At 37.0% G+C, this 11,126-nt stretch overlaps 1 protein-coding gene across 2 annotated transcripts; it reads left to right on the plus strand.

Annotated features, from left to right (window-relative positions):
- Nucleotides 1-809: 809 nt before the first annotated feature.
- On the plus strand, nucleotides 810-8,186 carry prpf18 (PRP18 pre-mRNA processing factor 18 homolog (yeast)). Of its 2 annotated transcripts, XM_079345347.1 has the most exons (11): nucleotides 810-966; nucleotides 1,858-1,935; nucleotides 2,162-2,188; nucleotides 3,460-3,561; nucleotides 3,642-3,755; nucleotides 4,590-4,730; nucleotides 4,949-5,017; nucleotides 5,396-5,536; nucleotides 5,641-5,712; nucleotides 5,796-5,951; nucleotides 7,382-8,186. In XM_079345347.1, exons 1-11 carry the CDS (start codon nucleotides 901-903, stop codon nucleotides 7,460-7,462), a joined length of 1,047 nt encoding a protein of 348 aa, XP_079201473.1. In that variant the 5' UTR covers nucleotides 810-900; the 3' UTR covers nucleotides 7,463-8,186. The 2 variants fall into 2 exon arrangements, with proteins under 2 accessions (XP_079201473.1, XP_079201474.1); XM_079345348.1 differs by lacking the exon at nucleotides 2,162-2,188.
- Nucleotides 8,187-11,126: the final 2,940 nt, after the last annotated feature.

Raw genomic sequence — 11,126 nt, forward strand, 5'->3', positions numbered from 1 at the left:
GCAGCATGACATGCATTTCTTTAATTTCTTTCATTTAAGCATAGCCTAATGAATGGCTTAATACTTGCTTCATGAAAAGAAACATCAGCTGCCCGTTTGCAGCAAAATAACAACATGACCTAACACAGACAGTTCAGACAGTTCTTTTGTGAAAAGGTGTATAGGCTATCTGGCTTTAAATGTCACCGAATACAGACATGATAATAAAGCAATTATGATTTTAAAAGTTGTGTTTTTAAGTTCGTTTTTGTCCTTATGCAAAAATTAAACAATTTTGATGAACACATGACGTTTAATAAATGTACTCCTTAAAGATAACAGGTTCGCACTAATAAGGACTATATTTTGGATTGATGTTACCTTAATGATGATAATAATAATAATAATAATAATAATAATAATAATAATAATAACAACGTTTTTAAAGCACTTATCAAAACCAACGTTACAGAGTGATTTACAAAGTGCTTTACCATTTCATGTAATAACATTCAGAGTTTAGGAGCCTTCATTTCTCTCAGTAACCTTTTGTCCATCGGTTGGAGCAGATTTTCATTTTAAAAGCTGCAAACGTAGGACACCATATGGTACATTTATAAATGTAGCTACTACTCATAGACTCCAAATTCTTTTAGAATTATTTTAATAAGGCAGGTTTGTTAAAGTCAAATAATATGCTCTTATAATGTCATCTGTGTTTAGCTTGCCGTTAAACAATGTTTTAAACATTTTATTTTGAAACTTAAAGGTGAATGATTTTTGACTCTTACACTGAAGTTCTGGATTTCAATCAGTTACAGTTATGTACTTCCGTTTTAGGTATCTAAGGACGTGTTTGCTACAGATCAACGAGTTGTGTAAATATTGGAATTACGAGAGCACGTTTTTTAAAGAACTGAGATGGATATACTAAAAGCTGAGATCGCACGGAAAAGGAAACTTGTCGAAGAAACGCAGCTCGTTAGCGTGAGTACATGTTTACGTTGTTTGTCTTGTTAGCTTAGCAGCTTAGCCCGCTGGCTAAATTATTGACTTGTGCTTTGATTATTATTTCACTTAGCAGGCCTTTCGAGAAGCCTATGTTTTCGTTGTGTTTTTTTACGAGTGTTGATACAGCTTTAGTCTCCATTTACGGTATAACGAGTAGCGGACGAGTCTCAGTCTTTACACAGTCTGATTTTTAACAACAAAAGCTAAGCTTAGCATAGTGGCTAGCAGAAACGTAAACGTATGTGTTTTATCGGTTTTTCTTCAACACAGGCCCCAATTATCTCATACCCAAAAATGAACTATAACCCTATTTGACTCACAAATAAGCCTGATATGTTTGTTTATGCTTGCTGATATTTGCCTCCTGTTTTGTAACATCCCTCGGGGATCTATACTTTTGGATATAATGACCATGTCCTTTATATAATTCGGTTCAGGAGCTTTTCGTCCTGGTTGAGAATAACAGCAGAGGTATAAGGATCCTGTAGCTAAAGACACTTTATTTCAGGTCCTTTAGAGATCCGAGTAATACGTTAAAACATTTTATTCTCAGAGCTATTACTTTGCCACTTACTTATTTAGCCATATGGGTATTTTGCACAGCCCTACCTCAGGGTGGCATCAGACACACAAAACAAACACTAGATCTTTCATAGCTAGGTTTCATTTTGATCATCGTGATATTTCATGTTGGTAGATATTGTCATACCCACTTAGTTTTACAATTAGACAAAAAGAATGAATGACTGTCACACTTTTTTGAAAGGATAAACAGATTAATTTGAATTTTTAATGGCTCTGAAAAAGGATCATATGTCTTGATCTTTCTAAAGTAAATCTGTTTGTTTTTTGTGTTTTTTCTTCCAGGACTCCCAGAAATTCTTCAAAAGGTCAGATCTTGCTCAGAAAGAACAAGAGGATTACTATAGAAGATGTGGATACAAGGTTTGTGTCAAGAAGTCTCTCTCCCTCTGTGTATCACACATGCACAATCAATCCTTTCTCCTGTCCAGTTTGTATCTCTTGTAAGACAGTCTTTAGTAATATGTTTATAGCTTTTTCCAGGCAACAAAATAAAGTCAGGCGCTGATATTCAGGTGTACATTAGTGTTTACGTCTGTGTCTGCTGTGCTGTTTTTCCCCAACCTGCCTCCGCTGCCTGCATCTGTAGGTTCAGCGAGAGAGTCCTGAGAGCAAGGTATGGGATTGCACAGTGAAAGTAACTGACAGGATGCATGATAAAAGATCATAACACACTGTGCCCCAAAGGCCTCCGCTTCCTTGGCACCCTTTCTGAATACTGACTTTATAATGCCAGTGAAAAAGAAAAGCAGAACAATCATAGTGGATATATCTTATTCTTTTAGTGTAGGGGGTTCTGATGCAACATGATGAGATAAATACAAGATCAGACTCAATAGATCAATAATGAAATGTGCCTCCTTTGCTTCTTTGATTATTGTGTTTAAATCTATTCAGATTACTTGTTTTTATGTGAATTTATTGAGGAACCCCTTACCAATTAACTTAGATACACTTGCTTATACAGTTTATTTACATGTATAGAAACCACTATGACAATTGGACTGTATGCTGGACAAACTGTTTTCTAGTTTTTAATCTGTTTTCTAACTCAAAAAGAAAGGGAACAAGGAAATGATTCTACAAAGCCAGAGTGGGGCACAGACATAGTGTGGATTTCAGCATGGAAAACAGAACTGAAATTACCTTCAAATGATTATACTTTGAACTTAAAACAACGTCACGTCCTGTTGCAAATCCTCTGTAACAGCAGCTTTCATACTTTGATTAATATTGAGTTGAGTCTTGTTTTGTTTTCTTTGTTACTAGTCTGCATTGCTTTGAAACCTTTTCTAAAGGAAAAATGCATTTTTGATTTAAGTTTGTGCAAGACATACAATGTCAAATATCAAGCAATGGTTATTGCACATATGCTGTATATGCAGTGATTATTTGAGCAAGGCCCATTGTTTATTGGTAAGGCTTTTAGTAATCACTTCCTGTTTGTTCTTTTAGATTGTGCTCATATACTCACAATCTAAAAGGGACAGGTTGCATGTCTCCTTTGAAAGCATGATCTGGTAGCATATGTTTAGTTAATGTGTTGAGAAGTCTCAGAAAATGTTTTGCTTGTGAAAGGCTTCAGACAGGGCAGCCAGCTTCATTAACATTATGACTGGGATTTATTATCACTTAATATGCTTCTTTTAATGGTAATTTATCAGTCGACTTTCTTTATAGAATAACTGTATGTCCTTTTATTAAGGGTTCACAAGTAGTGCAATCCAGGTTGTCATATTTATACACATTACGTTCAGTCCAGAGGTTTTATGCATACAGAACAGATGCTGTTCACATGTGCAATTTTGAAATTGTTGACCTTCATATAACCTCTAAATCCCATTAGTAACATCAGTCTTCTTCTTTTTCCTCCACTTTGCCTTTAAGATCGATAACAAGGAAGAAGATGAGCCTTCCACCTCAGCTAACCCAGTGTTAGAACTGGAGCTAACAGAGGAGAAGCTACCGATGACACTGTCACGACAGGAGGTGAGTCCTCACTTCCAGTTTTTCAAAATGTACTGTGTATCAAAACGTTAAACATCTTGTTCACCGTTTTGTTTGTGTAGGTAATTAGACGGCTCAGAGAGCGAGGAGAACCTATCCGACTGTTTGGAGAGTCCGATTATGAAGCCTTCCAGAGACTCAGGAAAATCGAGATTCTGACCCCTGAAGTAAACAAGGTAAGGCGGAATGAGATGGAGTCCTGTCGTTCATTAAAGCTGAACTGGTCTCTAATGGAGACATGGAAAAGAGAATCACACATTAGGCCTGTGTCCATGGAAGCTTTTTTTCTTGCACTTGCTGTGCTTATTTTCAATAAAAAAATCAATACAGTTCAGAAGTGTCAGTGTTTTAAGCATAACGAGCAATTTAAGACAGCCATAAAAGCGCTCTGATATGGTTTTGAGTGATGTCAGCTTAAAAATGCTGTAAGTAGACACAGGCCCTTAAAGAGATACTCCATCCATTTGCATTAAGCTTTGTATCATTAGAAACCTGTTAGTTGTTTTGAATGATTATGCATTCCACCCTGATTTTCCCCAGAGATGGGAGAGCGTTGTATTTCTTTTCTGAAAAGGAGCCTCCAATGACACAAAAATGATCATTTTGCATCAGAACACTGCAGCTACAGTCGGAGTAGCCTGTGGTGCTGTGCATTCTTGTGAGTTTGTGTCTTTCACCCACACGAGCTATAAAAAAAAAAACACTTTCTGCCTTTTCTCGGTGAAGAAGGCACCAACTTCACTTTTTTTTTTTTTTTTAACATTTCTTTCTTCTTATCTCAAAACACATCTTTTTAAATGGGTATATTCAGTCTGATCATTTCCTTCTGCCGGTCTCATAAATCCACTACATCCTGTAATTTGTCTTTTTAATGTTAATTTGATTGATGTTGCTACTATTATTTTTAATACAGATTTATGTTTCAACAGATGAAGTTTTAAGGTCTGCATTGGAAACAATTGCATGCAAGTGTGCTCGTTGACACTCTTTCATGATTGTCTAATTGCTAGGGTTTGAGAAATGATCTGAAAGCTGCAATGGACAAGATTGACCTGCAGTACCGGAATGAGATTGTTGGAGAGCCAGGAGAACTGGACACACAGCATGACCTCAAAGTGCACGAAGAACACACCACAATAGAAGAACTGGAGGTAAATGAAATCGAAGTCATGGTCAAGAGGTTTTTGGCAGATGCTATCCAGTTACTAATAATTCTTTAATCATTTTGTATAGATGGAAACATTCACAAACATGTGGGAGCAACATGTTCATCAGTTAGATACACTTTTTAATTGTGACATATTCCTGTGGGTTTAAGTACGTTCAGTTTATGGTTCAGTTTGTCACTCATACTTTCATTATTCTTCAGGCTCTTGGAAAAACATTGGGCACAGGAGACGACCATGGAGACCAAGATCTTATTGACAAGTTTTTGAGGGTGAGACAGGAAAAATTAAGACTCTGCTTTTAGTCTAGAGAGAGCAGTTGGGGAAAATGTATACTCCACTGCTGGCGCTGCTGTTCATGTTAATGTCCTATATTCACATTCAGTTTTTGTTTTGTAATTAGGACGATTTATTTTGTATTCAGTTTAAGAGATTTTAGAGATGACCATTTGCAACTATTTCCATTTGATGAAGTTTCTTTCTGATCCTACATGTCTTCCTCCAGCATTGTTTAACAACCCTATTAATACATAACACTAATAGATTGACACAACAACTTTCATCCCTCAGATGCTTGTTATCGTCACATCATTGAGAGTCAGTCTGCTACAAGGGACATGTTGTTGATTGCTGTATTTCCTGTGTTGTAGTTTCTTCTTGGTGTATGGGCCAAAGATCTGAATAGTCGTGAGGACCATGTGAAGCGAAGTGTTCAGGGCAAACTGGCCAGTGCCACCCACTCACAGACTGAGTCCTACCTAAAACCTCTCTTCAGGAAGCTCAGGAAGAAGGTAACATTTTGTAAAACGAGCGACGCAGATGCTGTGAAAAGGTTTTCTATTCTCCAAGTCAACTTTTCAAAAGTTAGAAATGTAACAATAATAATGTATTTCAGAATTTACCAGCTGACATCAAAGACTCAATAACAGACATCATCAAGTTCATGTTGGAGAGAGAATATGTCAAGGTATGCTAGTATCACTATAGAAGTAGTTTACACTGTTTTAGTCTCCCTTTTTCCACCATTTTCTAATTATTGAACATGTGCAGGCAAATGATGCCTATCTACAGATGGCCATTGGAAATGCTCCCTGGCCCATTGGTGTGACAATGGTGGGTATCCATGCCCGTACCGGACGAGAAAAGATCTTCTCCAAGCACGTGGCCCATGTTCTTAATGATGAGACACAGAGAAAATACATCCAGGTGAGGTTGTTATACTATTCTGTAAACACACAGGTATAGTCTAATTAGGTTGGGAATGTGTGGTTGGAAATATGACAGCTACAGTGAAAGAATGTATCTGTTGCTGTAAATGCTGCAGTTGTGCAGTGCTGAAGTGTATAAAAGTATATATATCGTTAGCCTATATCATAATTGCTTAAAGTTTTTTTCTTGTTTTCTGAAACCTTAGAATATGACTTAGGCAATTATGCTACGAGGCTAACAAGTAATTATACAAACATATACACAGTACATTTTTATCCTAATGTTTAAGTTTTTGAAAAAAAAAACGTCTGTTTTGCACCAAAGATATCTTTTTCTTTTAACTCCTTAAAGGGCTCTTTACACTACACACTCACACCTGTTCACACACTGATGGCAGAGGCTGCAATGTAATCAGTATTAACTAATCCCATTCATAATACATAACACTAACATGCCGCTGACACAGCAGCAGGAGTAATTAGGGGTTCAGTGCCTTGCCCTTGGACATAAGTCTGAGGCCCCGTTCCCATGAGAACGCAGCCTAGAAACTCGCAAAAATGACTCCACTCCAGATTTGAAGTACAAATCGTCTACACTGCAGGTCTTGCCTCCATCTGCTTGAGTGAAAACAACGTAGTTCTCATGTCCGGCCAGTAGTGGGCAGTGGAACTTTACGACGCGACACGCGCGACACTCACCAGTGTAACCACTTCCTCCACAACATCCTCTTTAGGCCACCGGAAAAGAACACACACACATTCATTATTTCACAGTAGCAGCAAAAATGGCAACTCCAGCTTCGCATGGTTTCGTTTGGACGGACGAAGAAGTAGAATTGCTCCTCCGTGAAACACTAAACTACAAGACCCCGAAATGCCAGGAAAACACAAGCCCAACTGGATCCGCCGCCATTGTTGTTTATGTTTGTTCTCGGCTACTGCGCAAGTCCAAACTTAAGGGGGGGGGGGGTGTGGTGAGGTCATCGGAGCCAGAGAGTTCGCGCCTCTTTGTTCATATGGCTGCGATACGCCCCCCCGCATCAGTGTCGCCCCATCCTGGAGCTCGCAATCCAAAGCTTGCGTCTTCACCCCCGTGAAACACAGACGCCAATTCGTTACTCAACTATTTTGTCTTATTGTCACAGCGTCTCTGTGTAAACTAGGTCTGAAGGTGCCGGGGCCCTTCATACTGTGTATGACCATTGCCCATTCTAAGACTGCTTCTCTAAGTCACTTTGCACATCAATGTACCAAAACACTTTAACAAGGACCTTTATGTAAATTCTAAATATGCTAAAAAAAAAAAGTTGTATAAATTAGCTGTTGATGTTCAGAAATTTGAGGAATTGGTTCACCAGGGGAAGTATTGTCACATCTTCATACATAATATTGCTCACTTTCCCTTTTTCTCTGATTTCCTTCCCACAGGGATTGAAGAGGCTAATGACTATCTGCCAGAAACACTTTACGACTGATCCGTCAAAATGTGTGGAGTACAACGCTCTGTAACTTGTGTCTTCAGCTCTACTTACATCAAGGTCCTGTGTGACATCATTCAAATTGTAGTTTTTCGCAGCAGACCTCTTGTGGATACTTGCCCAAATAAGGAGACAATGCTCAAGGACACTTCTCAAAAAGCGTGTCCACAAAGGGACTTAAATACTTATTAAAAGGCATTTGTCCTTGAATTTAAATGCAGGTTAACTTTCTGATAAAATGCATTTATTAAACAGAATACCACCGCTTTCCAATACAATAAGTACAATAAAAGTTTCACCTATAGCTAGAGAAAACTTAACTCTCAAGTCTTATAGACAATGCCTTTGAACTAGTTGCAGTATATAACATGCCATTGATAGTCAGAAGATCTCAGTCCATTTTATTAAATGTCCTGATGTTTCCAAACCACGGCACAGCACATGCAAAGAAAAAAAGGTTGGAGTTTGCTCATCACTCTTGCCCAATTATTATCAGATTACATCGTTTCTGGAAGAGGATGTTTAAGGTGTGGCAAGCCAAGTTTTATTTATATAAGAAGATCCAGTTGTGCAAGTTTTATTACACCTGTGATGTCACTGTTTTTTTTGTTTTCTATTTTTTTGACATAGCAATAGAATGAAGTTCACTTCAATCTTGTTGATTTAAGCTCTCCTATATTCAGTGGCTCATTAAACCAATCAGTGCATCTCTGTACTTTTCTTGTAAGAAAATAAAGTTTTATTTTACCAGCAGCTGCAATTGTTCTGAAAAGCTCATTTTCTCTCTTGAATAATAATTGTGTTTTATAATTGTGGAAATATTGCTCACTTGTCATCTGCATCTGGACTGCTAAATGGGAGCATAGACATCCAGCATGGCTTTGTTGCTAGTGTACAACTGTGAAGGGAAACCATTTCTAGTCAAGGACCCTCTGTAGATGTGCTATGACATGCCAAAGTAACATTTTGAATTGCCACAATGATAAACATAGCTAACTAGAAAATGTGTTTCCTTAATGTGCATTAAATTTAAATTAATTGGGGCACAATGATAAAAAGGCAGAAATATGGGTAGAACTAAAAATTCTGCAATTCACTGCTGCTAAACCTTGAGTTTAAATGTAACAGTGGTAAAGGTTTTGGATGAATGGCTCAAAGAGATGTCAAAATAAAGAGCTATGATGTAAATGAATTTACAATAGTTACACAAATTTGATTTGCACTAACTGATTGCTCATGAAAACCCTCTAATACTTTGCTAAGATTTGCTAAGTAACAGCCAACGTCACACTGACCTTATTAAACAAGGTTACCATGGTGATGTGATCTTTTCCTTGTGGTTGTTTGGTGTTCCCAGATGCCTGAGCCCACGTCAGCACAGTGTGAGTCCGTCAGCTGTGAACACATCACTACTTGAGACTCAGAACATCAGATTGACACTTGAGGGCAAGGTACAACGAACTAAAGCTACTATCAGGACCCCTGTCAAAGTAACTGGAAGCGGACAAATGTTTTTTCTTTAACCATTAAAGGGGAGAATATTTTAGATGTTGTTTTAAGGGTTATGTCTGTCCTCCCATTGAGTCATTCTCGCTCTGTCCTTGAGATAGTTTACTTTGTTATTTGGCTTTTGTCCAGTCTAATCTGTTGTTTCAATGACGGCTGGGATGTTTGCTAAGGCCTTGAATTGACAGTCTAATGAATAGTGTTTGCACTTTATTGTTATTAAACAAAGGACCTGGCTTATTATAAAACCCCAGGGTTTGTTATTACTACTATTACAGCTGTGGATATCTTTCCATCGTGGCCTTTGGGTGTTTTTAAGACTGAAGCCGTGCTGATATTCAGCACAGCCTAAATAGGCTATAGCCTATTCCCATACTCTTGTGGAGATCCTTATGTATACATGCTGATTTAATGCAGCCGGAGCATCCTAAAAACAAGGAGGGCATAATATGTTGGCCTAATTTATTTTTAATTAATTAATTAATTCTGAGTGCAATTGAATGGTTCGTTGTGTGAGAAAGTAATTTAGCTCAAATACTCTTCAGATAATTTCAGTTTAGGTAAAATAATAATTTTAAAAGCACCTTGCAACTTCTATTCAGGATAGAAATCAAGAATGCATTTTTTCTTTGAATATGTTTGATAAGCTTTTCTCTCAAAACAAATGGATTTTTAAGTGATCTTCAGAGCACCATTATGACATTTTTCAGTTCATTATTTTGTTTCTAGGTGACATCTTTTTGATAATTTCCTTGAAAATACCTTGTCTGTGGCTGTCTGCCAGATTGCAGGTCTTAACTGTAATTAGAGCTCATTTCTCTTTCATCTGGACTTGCTGGACAGCATGATCGTTGCCAGGCACCTGGAAAGGTGGAAACCAATTACAGGTTTAGTGTATCACACTGATCCACCCCCACCCACACTTTGTCACTTCAATTCAACTGACAAACTGTATCCAACTGCACTGTAATAAATGATTCTGTAGTCATGTACATTTAACATAATATAATTATCAGATAAAATGTATTCAATATAAATGCATCCTTTATTTAGTGGCAATTATTTAAGCAACTTTCAAACAAAAATGTTTACGATAGTATCTGCTTATTTTGGTTGCATTAAATATAATCTTTATGTTTATGTAATTCTAAATTAAGAGATTTTTTAATGATTTTTTAATTTTTTATCTAAACAATTTCACTTGGTTGACAAAGGCAAGGAGAGTTGTTTCAGTGACAACCTGTGGGTGTATGCTGCGCGAAATATTTACAGTCTATGAGGCTAGATTACAAAACAGAATTAGCAAGCAAAGTAATACAGAGACAGAGACACAGTTGAGGTAAATTATGCACGTTATGTTAATGTAGGTTATAGTGTGTTGGTATTGCACCACGAGGACATGTGCTACACACCAACGAGACCTGCTTCATCAACATGCATCAGATTTTAAAACTACAAATTAGACGCTCTTAGTGAGATCTTATTTAATTTTTAAATTTCATTTGATTTCATTGATATTGCAGAGGATGTTTGATACAAATAGATCCTCAGTAGCGCTAGCTTGTCTAAGTATTGATTTTGACAAGCAATTTATGAGTGAGGCTTAGATTTACACAGTGTAAACATATTACTTTACAGCTTTAGTTGTATTTAGGTTAAAATGAATACAGCCGAATGTTAAGAGGACCGAAACTTGTTAACCCAGCAATTTATCCCAAAGAGGTCAAGGCAGAGGGAGGGAAACATAACAGCCTGCTGGTAATGGATTTATACCAAGTAATTAGAATTATGTAGGAAGACGGATGACTTAAAGTAAATTTTCCAAAATGTATCCAAGCCATATAGGGAAATATGCATCATAATCATATTTGCTTCACTATTAGAGCACACACCTTTACAGTTTGTGTAAACCGCTTCTCTAATCTTTAAAGTTAAAAATACCTTCATACAGCGATACTAAACAATTAATTAACAAGATGACAAGCTTGCACATCTTGTTACAATAATGTAATGATCATCTGAAATAGTTTGGATCACATGTTGCTATCTTTAGCACATTTTCTAACCCCTTATCTTCTACCACTAATAGTGGTCTACATTCATGAGCAACCAATTTTAGTGAATTTGTAAGTTTATTAGATGTTGAATTACTCATTGTACTATTGTACATCAAAATATTTTATTTATTG

Source organism: Symphodus melops, assembly GCF_947650265.1.
Source record: "Symphodus melops genome assembly, chromosome: 6".
Classification (NCBI taxonomy): Eukaryota; Metazoa; Chordata; class Actinopteri; order Labriformes; family Labridae; genus Symphodus; species Symphodus melops.

What these genes read in the sequence shown, in the direction of transcription:
- prpf18 (XM_079345347.1), top strand. Translation starts at nt 901, where the DNA reads ATGGATATACTAAAAGCTGAGATCGCACGGAAAAGGAAACTTGTCGAA. An exon ending in TGACCCCTGAAGTAAACAAG is followed by an intron (nt 3,756 to 4,589) that starts GTAAGGCGGAAT and finishes TCTAATTGCTAG; the next exon opens with GGTTTGAGAAATGATCTGAA. An exon ending in TGGAGAGAGAATATGTCAAG is followed by an intron (nt 5,713 to 5,795) that starts GTATGCTAGTAT and finishes GAACATGTGCAG; the next exon opens with GCAAATGATGCCTATCTACA.